This window comes from Athene cunicularia (assembly GCF_003259725.1).
Source record: "Athene cunicularia isolate RWA chromosome 2 unlocalized genomic scaffold, athCun1 chr2_part1, whole genome shotgun sequence".
NCBI lineage: Eukaryota > Metazoa > Chordata > Aves > Strigiformes > Strigidae > Athene > Athene cunicularia.
The window spans coordinates 74,223,611-74,243,030 of NW_020799095.1; the positions used below are offsets into that span (position 1 = coordinate 74,223,611).

The window sequence follows — 19,420 nt, forward strand, 5'->3', positions numbered from 1 at the left end:
TGTTACATAATTTAATTACAAAGTTCCCCAGCATTTGGTTTACTCTTGAAAAGAGTTCATATTGATTTTTATTTTTTAAAAAACTTCTGCAAACTTAGGTGAGTTGCAAAAGAAGAAAATGTACCTTCTCTACTCATGTCTTCTATTGCCTTAACTCTAGCTATACCATACAAAAGAGCTGCCTTACTAATGCTTCCATTATTTCAGCAAGATGCAGAATCTAGGTAAGTTTACTTTGCCACTCTATCCTTCCACAATTAGTAGTCCTGTCCCACATAAACACTCTCTTGCAAGAGTTGATAGTTTTGATCATACTTTATTTAATTCAAGTCCCATCCCTGGACTGCCAAAGATGTTAATTTCTAACAAGACTGACAGTGTTCTTCCTTCACTGAGCTGACAGCAAGGGACTGGATTTAGGCCCACACTCCAAAGTTATTGAAACACCTCCAATCCTCCTAGTGAAAGGGACCTAAAATGTACTTGAGAATTCAGTCCCCATGTTCAAACAGGAATTCATGAAACTGAAAATAAGGAGCTCTCACTCACTGACAGTTAAAATCCAATCTTTTAATTGCAGCCTACTGATTGCTCATCTTAAGGTGCTATTTGACAAAAATTTGTTTGCTCTAGCTCCATTCTGCTGTGTCAGAAATGAGAAGCGTGTGTTAAAAATATGGCAAACTATTACAGCAGACTCAGCTGTTGATCACTACTACTCAGAATTTTTTGTCTGAGTTGCAATAGATTCAGAAGATCCTTGGAGATATTTCTTTCCATATGAAGCACTAAATTCCATATTCCATATGATTCTCTAATATATCCTACAAGACTCAAAGCAGTACTCAAACACAAATTCCAGGTTCTAGAAGTTTGGATGCTTATATTTGAAAAGTGCTGAGGCTGTAATGAATGCTGCCATTTGTCAAAATAATTTTGTTGCTTGATCACAGTACCTGTGTACTTGGTTACCCTTTATTTTCCTCCTTTGTGATTTCACTGCTCAAATATAAATTTGCACTACTTGTAACAGAAGGAATTATTTACGTGTATGAGTTACAAATTCTACCTTAACACAGGGCAAATAGACAATATGTCAGTGCTGTGAAGTGAGGCCTGTTCTTACCATACAGTTCATGGCAAAGTGATTGTGCTGTGTCTGAAGCTCCATCGCGTGGGGGTGACTGGTTCCAATCTCTGTGTAGCTGTTCAGAAACAGACCTTTGTTGTGTGTGATCCAGTCAAACATCTACAAGAAGATATTAAGGTAAGAAAAAAAAAATCACTGATGTGTTATGGCAGAAATTATAGACAAATAATGTAACAAATCTGTGAACACAGAAGACAGAATCTAAGGTCATGAAAATTAACACTTCCATTGGAAATTACCGTACATTTTAACAAAATCATTGCTGAAATTTGACTTCTTGGACCAGACAACTGAGGTTGTTAAGTCTTTACTACATGTGTTTATCTCAACAAGCTACAGTAAAGTCATAATCATAAAGTCATAAACTTGATTACTAGAAAGAAGTCATAGTAAACAAACAGGCTGGAGCACAGCCTTGAGTTACAATCTCACATGTTCTCTAGTGTCAGCTTTTCATGATGTCAGCATTTTAGTAATTTAGAAAAACGGCAACTCAAGGAAATTAAATATAAATTCATTCTTGCTGATCAAGTACTTCAGTAGCAAGTTTAATATTTCTAGTTCATAACTTCACAACAGATTTGAAAACAACTTTTCTATTGCTAAACAAGTTAAAAGCGCTATACGTGAGCACAGAGTTACACACTACCTTCTTCCAGACAAGTTTTAAGGATAATATTTAAAAATGTTTGGTTTGCTTTTGGTTTTTCTTACTAAAAAAGTATTTTTAATATTCAAACATATTTTAGAAAAGGACCTTATCTGACAATGACCATCAATGAACGTACATGGGTATGCTAACAGTGGCACTGTAAGACAAAAGTTTTCAAAGACCAAGCAACACAGCAAAAGGCTAAGTTTAACACTACACCCTCCCCCCACTCTCTCCCCTGCAGTGGTCTTCAAATCTTTGCTATATCTCAGCTATCACCTACTCTCTGAATAAGCTAAAAAAAATTGTTCAGGAAAAAAGTGGTAGAAATGAGCAGCTGATCCCACACTCCTAAAATTTTCATTTTCTCATCTAGACTACAACGAAGAACATTATTCAAAATCAGCAGTGGTCCTGCTTGTGACCACCTTTCTCTAGGTAGTCTGATTTTGTTGCCTTCAGATACCTACACGGCAATTCCAGTCAGATTCCCTCCCACTCTTCTCCTGAAACAGCCCAGATTTTTTGTGAAAAGAAGTTGTGCAAATCTTCAAAATGAACAGGTTTATTTCTCCCCACATATTACCCTTTATTTTTCCCACAAAGATCCAGCCTTTTCCCACACACCTAAATAACCCACATAGACATACACTGATAAAGAAGCTATGAAATCTAATCCAACACAAGCAGTGAAATAAGGACTGCAAGTAGATTAAGGCAAGGGCTTTAATCCAAAAGTGAGCTGGGATACTAACACAAACCTTCTTTTTAATCTTTTTCTACTGGTTGATGAGGGAATTAAGTCCCAGGTATGCTAGATGCTGCCAACCCCATTTCGAGGTGCCTAACACTTCCCTCTATTTTGAAAGAAAGATGCACTAATATAATACAGACATTCTTGGAACTGGGAACCTAGAAAACACAGATAGGAGCTTATGAAACCTCACGGCAGGACAGAGATCAATCCCACAGGCTCAAGTATTTCACAAGGAGCTTCTTAAAGCCCAAGTTACATAGGCAACTTTTAGATGAGTAAATGAAGAACACAGCTTTCAATACCATGTAAGCACCAGCAAAATACATTTTGTTCATGCTGTAATAAAGCATAATTAATGCCATAATTAAGCAGTTGAAAGGTTGCTTGCTAAAAAGCAACTGAGGCCTGAAAGAGCAATACCAGACCAACAACTTGTTATTTTCTAAATAGTTTTATAACTCCAAATTCACTTGACGAGATTCTTTTCAACTCTATACATGCCCCTATGATTTTCAGCTATACCCATTCAGTAAACACTTTAAAAGGTAATTCTGAAAAATTATATATTTTTTTAAACACAGCAGGAGACATTCAGGGCAGTGTAAAGTCCCTGAGCTTAAATGATGAGGGTAAGGAAAAGTATGGGAAGAAAACAAGAGGTAGAAGTAGTACTGTCTGCATTTGTTCTGCTTTTATTCTTCCCCATGTATCTGCTTATGACCGCTGCTGGGGCGCAAGATATTGGTTTAACACAGATTTCCAATCTCATCCAGTTCAGACATTCTTACATAAAATATTTTATGAAATCTGACAAAGACCATACTTACCACTTTATTGCATAGTCTAGTTACCTCCTCTGGAGAAAAACTCGCCCCCTTCCTTAAAGCTATTTGTTCCATGGTAACAAGTTAATAATAAGTGATTGCAAAACCATTCTATATGAAAGTAGATCTTATTTGAGCTCATCTAAAAGTGCACTGCCTGCTGTATTTACTCTTCAAATTCCATGACAATCAAGGGCTTTCTCATTTGAAGTAACTGGTTAGCCTGAAACATTCTGAGATCACTCAGTCTCCTGTTAATAACATATGCACTGTCAAGATAAACATCAGTTTTACGGTTGGGTCTTTAAATCCTGCATCAATGAAACAGTTCCTCATATCAGCCTCTTCAGACTTTGTCAACTGCCTGTCACTCAAATCCCATGGGTCACTCAAAAGGAGACCAGTGTAGTCCTTAGCCATCTGTATTTATAAAGTATATAGCATTCATCTTCACTTGATGCATACAAAAACATGTCTAGAACAAAACTTTACCAAAGCAAAAGCTTGAGCGTCGCTACCACTTAAAATTTTCTTCAGTGAGAGCTATCTGTGTTCTCTGTGGCTTAGAATTACTACCCCACCCCCTTTACTCCAGAAGACTAAGAGTCACTCTCATCAAGAAATCCTTTATTTCTCATTAAAAGGCTAGTGATTAACTCTAAAGACAAAAATAACTATTTGCAGTTATTCTTGGTACTCCTTTCAAGTCTATCAAGCAGCACACATTTATACTTGCCTCCCCCAATCCCTTACCTTTTCAGCATCCTGCTCAAACAGCCTGAGCTGAAAACATTGGTCCAATTTCAATTTCCGCACATGCCACATCTGATGCAGATGCTGCCGTGTTGAGTGCAGCCTGTCCAGCATGGTGGATACTTTGGGTAAAAGGTTCTGTAAGTCTGCATTCCCTGACCCAGAGTTCTTTTTGGGAAAGCTATCACTGCTCTGTATCCGCTGGAGCAGCTTTTGTCCTTCCACATCAAGGTCCTCAATAGGGGCCTTAATAACTTTCTTTTTTAATTGTGAATGCTCCTCTATCATATTGCGAGCACCTTCCAGGTCCTGAGGCATTTCCTTTTTTGACAATATATCTTGCAGTTCCTCCAGTCTGGACAGCATATGGGTTGCATTGCTAATGTAGTCCTCAAAGGCAACTCTGATTTCTATCCACTCCTCATGGTTGTACTCCAAACAGCCATCAAATTCTGGGGTTAGCTGAGAAGGATCAACTACTTTGGTAAGGCCTTCCAGAGACACCATATTTGTCTAAAAAAAAAAAAAAAAAGTTAAAAAAATGCTGTTACTGAAATGAATTTAAAATGTTCCTCCAGATTTTCGTTTTTCTAAGAGTCGATCATTTTGCTCATGCAGTCCACATGACAATTTCTCACACTCTTCAAATACCAATTCTTATCAGCCTCCTGTCTTGCACATATTTCCCCAAATGAGAGAAATATTTTACTTCTTTCTTATCTCACTACACTTAAGGAGAAAAAAGCAACCACTCTTTTGACTACTACTTTAATTGACTTTGTGTATTGTAAAGCAGCAGAAGGATAACAGTGAGGCTCAGTCAGCTGCTTTCCTCTGGATGCTGGTGACATCATGATTACCACAATGCAGACCAAGACAACAAACAGATGAAGCTCAACTTTTTACCATTAGGGTAAAACTAATTCCATCTGTCTCATGCTCAGAAAAAGAATATAAATGACAACATGCACAACTACCTAGCCTAAGGACATAAGAAAACCACATTCCCTCTATCACCACTGACCTAATGTACCCCTTCTAAGAACATAATTTACCTAAAGAGTTTTCAAGATGCTGATCAGTAGTGAGCACACTTAAAACAAGGAAATAAATATAAATTTGTATACCATAGGGGAAATTACCTCAAACTCAAACTTAGAGCTGCCAAAGTTAGTCCTCTGTTTCTGCCAGAAATTGTCTGGCTTGATTATCAGTGCAACATGAATACAACATGGAAAGGATTCCTGTAAAATCTTCAGCAGAGGCTTTATGGAGTCCCATTTTGACCCACGCATATCTACAATGACAGTGAATCCTCGTTTACATACTTCCTCACTGCAGAAGAAAGAAGAAAATGTTATCAAGCGTTACAACTTCAAACACAGAACTCTACTGCACCTCACTGCCTAATGAATGTGGTCTCTTCAGCTAACCGTGACACCCTAGAGTCTCACTGTTGAATAGGTGATACATACAGCAGATCTCATGAACCTCGCAGGAAGCTTCTCTTACCCCCTGCCAAACTCCTTGTGGGTGATAGGTTTACACCTGTTGCTGATTTGATGATCTACCTTTATCTCCTCTTTCATTTTCATTGTTTACATTCACAATGATTCATCTTCCAGTCTCATTTGCCCTTCACCTTAACACACATTAAACACACCATTTACTACTGAAGCAGCAATATGCAATTCATTTACAATTGACTCTTCAGAAAACACACTTTACTGATGACAATATTCATGCCTTTCTAATGACTGAGAAGATCCCCAAAAGGACAGAAGGCATACTGTTCTTACCTACCACATCTGCAACTTTTTTAAACTGTCTCAGATTTAGTCCCATATTATCTGAGAGTTAAAGAGTGTAAAGGGAAAAAAAACCCCTTTATTGACAATTCCTTCTGTAACAGGATCTATTTGTGCATAGTTAATGGATAACAATGCACTTTATGGCAGTGAAGAACACCACATCAAACTGCTTCTACAAAATCTGAGTTTAGTTTTACTGTCCAAAAGTTGAGTGACCCAAATTCTCTGGCAACTCTTCTGAGAATGGCAGATTTAATTTCTTTTCATCAATACCTTTTGTACATTTAGTGCTTGATGCTGATCACAAGCTGCAATCATCACCAACACCAGGAATTTTGATTTTCTTCCAACAGAATTTGCTACATGCTCTTGTTAACATGGAAAGAGAAAATATTTCAAAAACAATGTGTCATAGTCAACAGACTATCAAAAGGGACTAAATGTCCATTATTTGAGTATATGAATCACATTCAGGGATGTGACTAATGTAAATGAAATTCTGGAGTTCATGTGTTTAGGTTTTCAGAATGTCCAAGAAGTAGGGAAGCTTCACTGGTATACTTTACACAATCTCATTGGCCACACTGTAGAAAAATTAGTCACGACTGATACAGTAGAGCAGAAGAGCTTCTGAAAGAAGTGATAATACGGAAACCTTAGAAAAGGGTTGTTGTTTTTTTTAAAGGAGAAAAATCAAACCATCCTTTAAAAAAAAAAAAAAATCAAGATAAATGCTGGCTGTCCCACCTGCCCATAGGAAGGCCAAAAATGGCAATAGTAGCAGAAAAATACATTAAAATTGACTAGCTTGGAATACATGTATGCTACAATTTTCTGACCATGGTGAAAATGTTTAACAGCCTCACGGGTTTAAAGGACAAAAAACAATTACTCTTTTAAAGATACACCCATTACTGAAAGGCTGCATGCCATTATATGAATGCGGCTCAGCCCATCCCCGTCCTACTGCACAAACTGAGCACTGCATGAGGAGTGTTTGCCACTAACTCACATAAGGCATACATCTGCTGGGGTGTACAAAGAAACCCCTCATCGTGTGATGTAATGTAAATCCTCCTGTCATGTGGCCCCATCATTTGACAAAAGATGAATCCCTTCTAGCCAAGGATCACAAAAATTGTTCTAGGAGGCTTTAGTCAGTCAAGGTCATCTGTTAGGTAACCCTGAACTACAGGAATACCTGGTCCAGTCAGCACTGATTACTTAAGGTCAGCAGTATTTTAAAATTATCTAAATTGTTACATTAGGAAAATTGTGATATTTTGAATCATCTTAAGTGTTTAGATCCTCTGTCAAACAACTGATACCTCTGAATCTACACTATATAGAGTAACAATACTGCAATAACTAATAGACAGATTAAATATTCGGAGCTATTTGTACCAACTGGGACTTCTTAATTAGCAAGAGTTGCATGATCAGTCCCTGAAACATGACTTGTATGAAAATGAGTCTTGCTTTTAATAAAGATCCCTTTATGCTCAAAGCTTTGCCATGCTTAGAGTTATAAAACCTGCACTAGCTTGTTTTAATTTTAAATCTATTGATGCAAAACCAACATTTATCTTTCGCCAGAGTACCACTCTATTTTGCCAGATTATGTCTAGAAAACTCAGGCATATTTTGACGCATAGTTATCTAGTAACTTTTCTAGTAACTTGAAGCTCTAGAAGGCTAGAATGCATCTCAAACATTCAAATGTGAAGTCAAATTATTTCAAAGTAAAAATTTCAAGCCTTCTTACCATCCTCCTTCCTCTAACTCCCCCAAAACTCCCAATTAACTTATGAAAAAATAATAAAAAGGTACTAAATACTCCTACACTTCTAAGTGAAATAGACTAGAATAACTGGATTACCAGCAATTGCTCTTAAGGAAGGCCATACACACTGTCAACTAGATGTCGAAGTTATTTTTATGAAAGCACATTTGGCAATCTGAAACTGACATCTGATTACATTGGATGCAAAGACAACAGCGTACAAATTAACACATTACTGAAATATGGAAGACATTGCATTCAGGGATGTTGTCCAAGGGATTTTTTCCAACTGTAATGACAACTACTCCCTGAGGTCATAGGCAAATATATTTAAGCATGGTCAGCATTGCTCCAGTCAGCACCACATGCTGGCAGATTCTAAGATGGACCTAAAGTCAGGGTCTTATGATAATTTTTGTCCCCAGTTCAGCTACTACAAGGAAAAAAGTTCTGTGAGAACAAGCTTTTTTACATGTATACAATACATAACTTTTCTTTTAAATATAGATATATGTAACTTCACATCCATACATATATGGGTGTGTGTATATACACACACTAGCACTGTATTTGACTTCTGCCAATTTATTTAAATAGCACACTGTAATTCATATCTTCATTTGTTGATAATACAATGATATCAGTACTTTCACAGATCTCTCCACAGGTTTATCTGAGACCTGTACAAGCAATTTTACATCTCTCTCCTGGTCATTCCTGTGCTGTATCAGAACACTATAACTTGTCTAGTACAAATAACAGTTAGGAGTGTTGTACTGACCTCACTTCACACAAGGCATATTATGGATGATGACCAGCATGTTTCTAATTGTTGAGGTACTACTGAAAGCCCTTAAGTTTTATCTGCAACTTTCACACGGTGACAGAAATATGGCATGGCAGTGCCATTTTCAGGACACAGACTACTTCCAGCTAAAGCATACCAACTACTCTGTCAACAGCCTTCCTTCTACAAGGCAGAGTAATTATTTAGGTCTCTTTCAAAAAGCAGTTGAAAAAAGTAACTGACAGCACTTGGTATGAATTTCTCATTTAGACTTCTAGTTTATGGGTGTACTGCAACATAGTTCATTTATTTTGTTTTATAGTTTCAGAGCTTATCACATAGCCATTACTTACCTAGGAATACACGCTAGGTATGAAATTAGTCTTCTAAGGTCTTCTTGCCGTATTCTATCATGATTACTACGAGCTGGAAATGTTAGAATGGGACCTCCACGCTTATCTCTGCCACCTGAAAAAAATTAAACATGTTACAAGGCCCCACAACACAACACCATTCTTGTTTGCAAAACTAGTTTTTCAGAGGTGTTCTGAAGACAAGTCCTACACTTTCATGAATATCCACTTAAATAAGTGATTTCAAGGTAAATGCCAATACTGTCATTTAGAGACCAGCTTAAAAATTGATTTTTGGGAGTATGAATCAGCATATTATCACAATTCCTATAATGAGGAAGTATCTGTCAAAAAAAAAAGAAACAAAGAATAACCATAGCATTACACTTACACAGTACAGTCACATTCAACTTTGGCAGTGTGACATCACCAGCAATGGTGTTTTGTTATGTATTTAACTTTTGAATCAGAAATTGTACAGATTAAATTTAAATATAATTATGCTATTTTGTAGGCAGGTATTTAGAGGATACTCTACATTAACTTTATTACTAACACCAAGTTTAGGTTACAGTATTTCACACCCAATGCATATATTAGATGAGAAGATGGATACTATTATGCATTTATTTTATATTTTTATGCTGAATTGTTTTGATTTTGTTAGCAATGCAGGAAAATCTGAATCCACTAAATAAGTAAGGCAAAAAAATCTGACTTTGAGTGGTTCCACTTAAGTGTACTCATCTAATTCGTTAAATCACATAGACTTACTGTAGTTGAATATTAAAATGCAATTTTAGTTCCAATCCCTTGCTAGTGACAACAAAATGTTACTATTACTAAATACTAAATTCAAGTCAGTTGTCTGTCTTTATCAACACTTATATAATAGCACAAATACATTCTTACAAGCTAAATTTCATATACACTTTCTCAACCACAACTATGTGGACTGTTTTCTCCTGTCCCATGGAAACACAGAAAAACACTATTCTCTGTCCTGAATGGTTTCGCATTGTAAATCAGCTCCTCTTTATAACTCCATGTTACTAACCAAAGTTTTTTTTAAAAAATCCCTTTGAAAGGAAGGCCAAAAGCAGAGGAATAAAACCACTCACTCAAAAATTCATCACTGTCCTCCCCAACACAGTCTGCATGTGGTTGCTAGACACTAAGCCTAGCTGTCAAGGTTTCCAGGGACTAGATACAGTGGACATGCTCCCCATGAGGCACCAAATGAAACTCAGAAGAGGCAAAAGCAGCTCTCAATTTCCATCAAGTTGCAATGCCATAAACCTAAACTTAAACTGAAATTTATATTCTTATCTTCCATGACCCTTTTAAGTGGGACATGAGATTCAAAACAACTGAGTTGTCTCATTCTAATGGAGACGTGCAAGTCTGGTCTTGACCACCCCTGACCCATTTGCCAAGCAGAGAGCTTTGAGGACTTTTACATAGCAAATGACAGGATAAAAATAAGACAGAAGCCACGAGAGAGGAAGGATAAATGACAAGACTGAGAGTCTGACAGCCCAGGCCTCTGCTCAGCTCCAAAGTGATCACTGGGCTCCAAAGCTACAAAAGTTAGGTTAAAGTCTGCTGCTGCCATTAATGCTCTCCTCAGTGCACCACAGGCCATCAGCCACAGATCTTAAAAACTTACGTTTCAACTGGTAAACACTAATGATTCCAAGCCCCCAGAAAAAGTACTTGATTTCTCAGGGTGGAAATTCTTCTTGAAAAAGCTGCAGCCAGCAGGGAATAGCATATGCTGAACTGTCTTTAACACACTCTAAGCATTTTAAACAAATGCCTTGTTACATGCAGTTACCTCAGATCAGTCCTCCAGGCCTTTCCACACAGCAACTCCTGTATCATGCAATTTTCCAACATGGCAGAGGAAAGAAGCTCATATTCTTTATGTCATTCTGGATGCCACTTCAGTTGGCTCCCAGCTCTACATTCACCACAGAGAAAACCCATTTTTAAAGTATGGTGCTTAAATTTCTTATAATTTATATCCTGATTTTTTTTTGTATCTTGGAGACAAAAATCTGTCACACAAATTTCAGGTTTAGATGACCAATAAAGAAAATAATGCAACCTTAGTTTTGGTGAAAAGAATTTCACTATCCAGTCTTAAACCAGACACCAAAATTGTCAATAGTAAGCAAAGAAGTCCCTAAGACTTTTTTTTTTTTTTTTCATCAGCTATACTGAAAGCTTTCTTAGGCCTTTTCCAATAAATAACTCTAATTTCCTTTGTTCCTGATGCTCCCCTGTCATATACAAACAGGAATGTTAAAAGCAACAATGTATGAAGCATCAGGTGGGAATTTCCTGTCTATCCAACCTAACCTCCTATTTGTCTCAGTTTAACAAAAACATATTAAGCTACTACTTCCATCGGTGAAGATTTCCATTTTTACCCCTTTCCTTTTATATAAAACCCCCACAATACTAAGATATTCTGTTTATGCCAAGATGTGTCATATGAGGAGCTGATCAACTCACATGAGTCACCCAACATGAATCACTGCTGTCTAGTGCACATCACTAACAGCAGTCTTGTCAATGGTCTCCAAATAGCACCAAAATCCAGCAGGCTGAGTAGTGCATTTTTTTCAGGAAATGACTTTTTACCTAGTTTCAAAGTACTGAGGTACAGCTAAACAGTGGGCTTTTATGGCATGTTTGAAAAGCAGGGCAAGTCATCAAGTGCTGTTTCCTCATATGAGACCAAGGTAATTGCACCTCGTAAGACAATGCTCTCCTCTTTTAAGTATGTGTAGAGATCTAATAGTATCTGTACTTGAGCAGACTTCAGTTTAAACTTAACCAAAACACTGCATCCAAGGCTCCATTTGTATTTCATGGCTACATGTCTAAGAGGCTTTTCTATTCCAGGTGATGAGACAACTAATACTCAAGCAAATTATTTCCCAGTTAGGTGAAAATCAGTTCAAGGAAGCTTTTTCTCTTCCCCCTGCCTCTCTCCCCCTTTTTGTTGTTGCTGTTTGACAACCACTCTGTTGCAGTTTTAGAAAAACAACACAGGATTCACAGGGAAGCTGCACCGAAGCATCTGCATTCTACACATCAAGTTATTTTGACCAATACAAGATAAAACAGTTCAGTCTGTCAGACTGGTTTAATGAAGGACAAGTATTTCCAATACAGAATTTATTCCAGAATCAATATGTACAGATACCAGAAACCTGGCTGGCTTGGTAAGCTTTGGGACTTGGCAATCAATCTACATACAGCACAATGTGCTTCACAATACTTCACTGAAGTATTTGTTCTTCTCTACTTCCTTGCCTCCTGCTCTAGCAAAAAAATACCTGCTTCAAGTTCTGTTTCAGAATTCTCAGAGGCTTCCTCTCTCCTTCTCACTCCAACTGGCATCCAATCATTAACTTTACCTTTCTTCAACTGCTTAAGCATCACAGCTACGCTGACATATTTTAAGATATGCAAGGAACACACAGACTTTAACAAGTCCAAATGATTTAGCCACACCACAATCCTCATTTGTACATTCTTTTTTGTACATAATCTAGTTCTAAATTAATCTTTTAAAAACAAAACAACACCCCACCCCCCACTATCCTGGCTGGTGCTACATCTAACAGAGGAAAGGAGAGAGAATTCTTTTCCATTTAAATACATCTTCAGACACAAGAAATTATGAAAAATCCACTCTTTTTTCATTTACAAAAACACATAAGAGCTCAATAAAGGTGACTAAACTGGGTAGTGATGATGGAGGAAGAAACAAAAGTGAATCACGTCAGATCTACTGTGATTTGTGTCAGAAGAGAAGCAACTACTGAAACACGGGGGGGGGGGGGAGGAAAGTAAATTATGTTGAGTAGATCTGTTAAATATATCCATCTGAAAACAAATGAAAGGAATAAATGAAAAGCACATACTGAAACAAAGCGATATAGAATTAGAGCCTAACTCAGGCTAACATTGATCGAAAAGGTACCTGCTGGAGAGGAAAAGGGAAACTCTCATATATACAATTTAATCACAACATAGTATACTTGGAGTAAAAGCAATACCTCAGTGGGAGACATCTGTTATGCCACCAAGATTTCTGATTGGATCAAAACATCATCTCAAGAATGGCTTAGGAGATGATAGCTATGGTGGAAATAGTCACTGCCCCTTGTCTTCTCAGTGTAGCTCCTTGTGAAGAGAAAACATCTGTCCTCTTTGTAGCTGCCCTTTAAGTACTGGAACACTGTGATGAGGTCTCCCCTGAATGTTCTCTTTTCCACAGAGAAAAGACCCAACTCCTTCAGTCTTCCTTCATAGGGCAGGTCCTCCAGGCTTTTTATCAACTTCGTGGCCCTTCTGTGGACCCTCTCCAGTCTGCTTACATTTTTCTTTAATTCCGGTGACCAGAAATGGACACAGTACTCCAGGTACAGCCTGACAAGCACTGAGTAGAGTGGAATGATCACATCTCTATCCCTGCTAGTAATGCCTCTGTAGATGCAGCCCAGGATCAGATTTGCCTTTGTTGCTGCAGCAGCACTGTGCTGATTTACGTTCAGCTTGTTGTCCACCAGGATCCCCAGGTGCCTTTCAGCAAAGCTGCTCCTCAGCCACACAGACCCTCACCTATACTGGGGTATTTGGTTATTCTGACCCAGGTGGAGGACCCTGCACTTGTCTCTATTAAACTTCATACTGTTCTTGCTAGCCCACTCTTCCAGACTATCCAGGTCTCTCCTGGATGTCACAAGACATCTCACCACTGTATGTCCATCTCACAGTAAGTGGGTCTCAAGAAGTGCTTAAGAAAGTCTGCATTGTGGAAACATCAGTGTCTTTTGTATTCTAAGAATGCACATATGAATATACTGCTATACAGCCCATACTTACTCATTTAACTTGGGAGAAGGAAGGTCTCAGCACAGAAAGGCAAAGAAAAAACTGGGGAAGTGAACTGAGGATCTCAAACACTCCATGAATTTTTTTTTTTTCAGACTGTGTCCCTTTTTATTTAACTTTCCTGCTCTATAAAAAAGAACCCTCTCTTTGCACTGTTGATTGTCATACTTTATTCTACTTGAGAGGGTACTTGACAATCAACAATGAACATGTTGCAACAACTCTACCAGAACTCCAATATAAATGAGAGAGAACAAAATACAAAAATCAGTGATGTTTGTGGATACCTTAGGCTTAATGGGACTATTAGAGTTTTCAGTAGTGTTAAAAGAGTTATCTTTAGATAGAATTTTAGTAGAGGTATCCCCAGTAAATTTGTTCTACTTCTACAGACCTTAACCAGTTATTGTACTTAGAAATAATAAAACCAAGTACTTGAGCAAAAGTTGTACTTTTGAAGGAAAAAAAAAAAAAAAGAGGTACATTGAAAGCCTCTCTAAATCAGTAATCCAACAGTCATCCTTACCTTTGTGTTCCCAAGTACAAAGCTTGACTAATTCCACAGTAGTTAAGCCCTAGTAGTAGTGGTAGTTTTGTTAGGTTTTTTTGTTTTGTTTTGTTGTGGGTTGTTGTTTGCTGGGTTTTGTTTTTTTAAATCACTTGTACTACTAATGTATCTCGTTTCATCTGAGCTCCACTTGCAATGGAAATGTGAACTACGGATTCTGGCAGATCAGTTTTGGCCAGCTTTGCTGTCCACAGCTGTTTGCTCCATTCTTCTGTCAGAAGCTGCTACCTTCACAGAGGCAAGTTGGCAATCACTTCTTCCTGGCTGCACCTCATCTGCTCTGGTTCATAATCCATCATCTCCCCTTTAATTTATCTTCAGCTTTCATTTGGACCACTTTCACTTAATGCCTTTCGAGAATGTCATATGGCTACAAACTAACAAAGATCACCTTTCAGATGTCTTCTAAGGGGTCTAAGTCTAAGTTCTGGACAACCTGGAATTTCACAGGTTTTGGAATGGAAACTGACTGCATCTTCATTAAGTGTCATAAAGCAAGGTTCAAAAAAAAAAAAAGTAACGAGGGATTGAAATATTGTGCTTAACTCCCCTTTTTCTTCTTCCTTTCCTCCGAAAATACGGTTTTAAGCAATCCTTCATCAGCACTACAATTCATAAGCAGAAGAATCAGTTCCCACACTACCAGGGAAATTTCCTCTGGGCAGTCTGTTATATCATTCATTACAGTTGCCAGGAGCTTTTAAAAAAAACATCTTTTCTGCCTTACACCTCTACTTGACTCAGCAGAGCGAACAGGATGAAGTACTGTGAACTACACACTGTACTTGCAAGCATCAGCATCCATGCACAGCAAATCTCTAAAAAGTGCAATTTCAGGGATCATTTTGTATGTTTTAATATTTATAGATAAGAGCTTTACTTTTAGAGTTCTTGACAAATTATTTATTAAAAAAAACCCAAAAAACCAACTTTCAAATATGAGGCTGTCCTCTAAATCATTTGCCACTAAGATTATGGCAAAGAGAATGATGCTGTTAAATCCCCCAAAATTTGGAAGTAAATACTTTAAAAAGTCACACCAAAATGCAGTTCACAAGAACAAGCACCTCAGACATCATTCTGTTAAGTTACTTATCAAGTCATAGTATATATTATGACATCCATCTAATCTAACCTCCACTTTTAAATCCTCGTTAAGTAACCAACCAACTTCAAGGTATATGCTAGACATAGCTAAAATTAGATGCTAACTCATTTCACCATGAAGGTATTAAGCGTGCTTCAAAAGATATGCACTGAAATTTCACCTCTGCAACACAGATATTTCTCTAGTGCTTTAGATGTGCCAGTAACAAAGCCATCTCCATAAAACTCTGCAGCAGAAGAACCACAAATAAGAGAAAGAATATGACTAAAGTATAGCAGGTACCATGAATTGTTCTAAATAATGTCGATGAATATGCAGGGGGGGACAGGACACAACCAAGATGACAACAAGCAGTATGTTCTACATTTAACAAAACACATTTCTTCTTTATTACAGATCCTTTCACAATGCTCATATTATGCTTGGGATATCCAACTGGAACAGGCACTACCCTAGCTTTCCACTACTTTTGCAATGATAATTATTTTAAATACCATTTTACATGTGACTAACACCACAATTATGCATTCCACAACAGAAGAAAATAACTGTACCTGAAAGGTATGCAACTTTTTCCTTTAAAATTGGCAATACTTCCATAGCCTTCATTTCATCATTTTTGCGAAACCCTGGAAAGAGAGACAAGGTAATTAGTCAGAAATTCAGACCTCAGCTTCTACATTTAATGGATGCACTATACCTTTGGAATACAGTCTGAATGTTATGATTTCAGGAATTAAGATAACTTTACAGGAAAGGTTGCAAAAAAATAAACTTTTAAAATACATTAACAAACAAGTCATCACTTTGACTAGTTTAATGCGAATAGCATGGTCTACGCAAGCCTCAGCAGAAAACAGGATACTTGAATTAGCCTTTTTATCAGTAAATAAAAGATATTAGTTGAATCCTGTTGCTTTTAGCCATTTCAAATCCCACTTTCACTTTTTGTTCCAGCAGAGAGGACTAGTATCAAGCTAAGAAGAGTAGGTACCTTTAGAACTATTACCAGTCAAAGAAAACCCCACCCAATCAAGAAAAAAACCCAATAAAACAAACCCCAAAATTCCCAACCCCCCAAAAATCACCACAAAAAAAGACCCACTAAAAACACCAACACTATTTACATGCAGCTTGCCTTACGTCATTTCTGTAAGCAGGATGGGGAGATAAAAGCTCTCACTTGTGTCTCTTCTACTGCCTGACAGGAGCATCATTTTATAACAGAGAGTGCTTTTTGTCATGTTAACTCTGTACACCCATGGAGTTTGAAATGGTCCCCAAGGTGAGTGATTACCAAGGTGAGTCAATGTTGCAAAGCAGCACATCACCAGCTTGTCCTTCCTCTCTACTTCCATTAGATTTCTGTGGCCAGATTCTAGCTTTTCCCTTCTGTAATAAGGGAAATTTAGGAGGCATTTTATTTATGACCTTATAATTCCATATTGACCTGCATAATACAAAATTGGTCTCTTTAGGGTCAATCTTGTTCATCTTAAAAAAATCATGCGGTTTTGTACTCACACTTCAGCTAACTGTCTGTATGATCCTTCCCAGTCTCTTTGGATTCATGTGCTTCTTCAGAAATGAGATTTTTTAAAAAAAGTACCTCTTCTGGACTAAGCAGGAAGCACTTACTTCTCTATCACTGTTGATGCCCAGTAGCGCTGTTAAGACATCCCAAATAGCATGCCACAACACAGAAGTTGTGTTCCTTAAAAGCAACAATTTTAGCTCTTCAGAAGGCAAAATAAACTGCTAAATTATTTATAGTTTCAGGGAAATCTTACAAGAGCAAGCTCTGGTGTACACGTGGCAGTCTTTTTTCTAAAATGTATTATTCTTCCTCTGTGCAAAAGGGCCACAATCCCTCTAGAGATGGCTGCAGAAGCTGTCATTGATGCCCAGCAGGGAGGCCATAATTTTCCTTCCTCCTCAAAAATATCCAAATGTTTCACATCCTTTGGTTACAGTCTCTGAGCTTTAACAAAAGAGCTATGCACTTCAGAGATAAAGCCTGAAGGTATCATTACTGGTGTCATCAAGTAACATAAGATTTGTAAAGAAGGGCATTATATATGTAAATTACATCAGAGGTTTTCTATTCCAGTCAGCAATACTGAGACTTCTGTGCCACTACAGCATCTAGTTATGGGCACTACCCTTCAAACAAACTCTGGACACACCAAAGACACCCAAGGGACAAAGATGGCCAAGTGTTTACATGTCATGAGCTGTGGGTAAGGACTAAACCAAATGACACTGTTAAGTTTGATGAACTGAGGGGAGACATGGTAGCAGTCATCAAAACACAAAGTCTAGCTGTAGCAAAAGTAAGCTGGCTAGAATTACAGTGAGAGGTTTACTTTAGGTGGTAAGAAGTTGCACATGGGTGAAGCAGCACATGGGATTGCCTGTGGAAGACTATGGACTATCAATGAGTGAGGATTTTTTTAAAATACAGTTAGACAAATGAGGGACCCATTGCTGGCAGACCAGTTCACCATAACTGAAGTGTTCAACCAGGACATTGCTTCAGCACCCACACATTACAAACAAAAGAAAACTAAACAAATACAGCCACTGGCTAGTTCCCTGTTCTTCCATGAACACCCATAAACCAAAAACAAACCCAAAATTCAATACCAGACCAGGAAAACTGGTTCCTTGGGTAACCCTGCTGCATGGAGGGTTTCTACACAATGGACAGTATTTTGCAATTACAGAGCAATTCCAGACCAACAAAACAGCAGACATAGTTATTTCTTTCACGTTTCTGCTTAGGCTCTCAGGAATCTAAAACAGCCCCAAAAGAACCTCTTGCATTATTCCTTCCTCTAGAGTACTTGCTATGGGTTATCAGCCTTTAACTGAAACTGTCTACAGTTTGTTCCTAAAGTTTTTATTTATTATGGCCTAAATCTTTAAAGACTTTAAGAAAAACTGTGAGCTTAAATAACTCATCTAAAAAGACAGCAAACACTTTTTTCCACCTTGAAATATTTTGGCTTCAGTTGACTGCTAAAGCATAGAGGCACACTTCCAGAGTTAATTTTTTTTTTTTAATGTGCTTTGAGCTACCCACCATAAGCTTAAGGCCAATTTAGCATGCTCAGCTTTGATATCAACCATGGCAATTCCTTTTCTTTACAGTAAATTTAGAGGCAGAAAACACTTTCTCCTCACCTAAAAAGTATGCAGAAACTAGTGCTATACTTTGCTGTCTATCTTTGCTCAAAATTGCCCAAAGACACTGATGTTACCGCAACTTACTTGCTCAGATTTCTAAGCCCTTAAACTGCTTCACCTCAGACGATGTGCACATTTTAATTCGCCTGTGGCATGTAAGAAGCAAGAAACATTTAGCTAGCATTTCTTTGGCTATTAAGGGGCTGTTCAAGGTAAATACCCTAGCAAATACGTTAGTGTTTGGCTCATGTTCTGGCATATCCTTAAGGCTGACTGCCTTGGATTATCATATTCCTGCTGCTCTAAACAGCCTATTTTTATTCCAGTTCTGCAGCATTAAAGCTTAACTGAAGACTGTGGGGATTACAATTGATGAAAGAATGCTGGGGAGCAAAGAGGGTGAATACAGCGAGAAAGTATCATTTTTTTTTTATCTCCGACAGAGCAACAATAAAAGAAAAACAAAAAACAATAAAACCCCAAACCCAAAACAGAAGTAATATAAGCAGGTCTTAGGGCTTGGAGTGGGTCCTCCCTCCTTTCTTTAAGGCCTCTACACGACAAAACACTTGCGATTATAAGGACTTAGTTCGGAAAAAGAAAAAAAAGAAAAAAGAACAAGGTATATATACTGCACTCAAATGAAATGCCATAAATATCTGCACCCATCCCTCCCTGCGCAGCGCAGCAGCCCCCGCGCCAGCCGGCCGCATCACATGTTCCCGGAGGTGATGTCATCCCTCCCTCCCTGCCCGGCCCCGGCCCCCGCCG

General features: G+C 37.9%; 1 protein-coding gene across 2 annotated transcripts in view; it reads right to left on the reverse strand.

Moving 5' to 3' along the window:
- The window catches only part of TRIO (trio Rho guanine nucleotide exchange factor), a 198,004-nt gene that overhangs the window by 165,094 nt on the left and 13,490 nt on the right, over positions 1 to 19,420 (reverse strand). For both annotated transcript variants that reach the window (XM_026841539.1, XM_026841540.1), the window contains exons 2-6: positions 16,015 to 16,089; positions 8,871 to 8,985; positions 5,279 to 5,471; positions 4,137 to 4,649; positions 1,127 to 1,249 (exon numbers count right to left, since the gene is read on the reverse strand). In XM_026841539.1, the coding sequence (XP_026697340.1) occupies positions 1,127 to 1,249; positions 4,137 to 4,649; positions 5,279 to 5,471; positions 8,871 to 8,985; positions 16,015 to 16,069 (999 nt within the window). In that variant the 5' untranslated portion in view covers positions 16,070 to 16,089. The remainder of the gene's footprint in view (positions 1 to 1,126; positions 1,250 to 4,136; positions 4,650 to 5,278; positions 5,472 to 8,870; positions 8,986 to 16,014; positions 16,090 to 19,420) is intronic.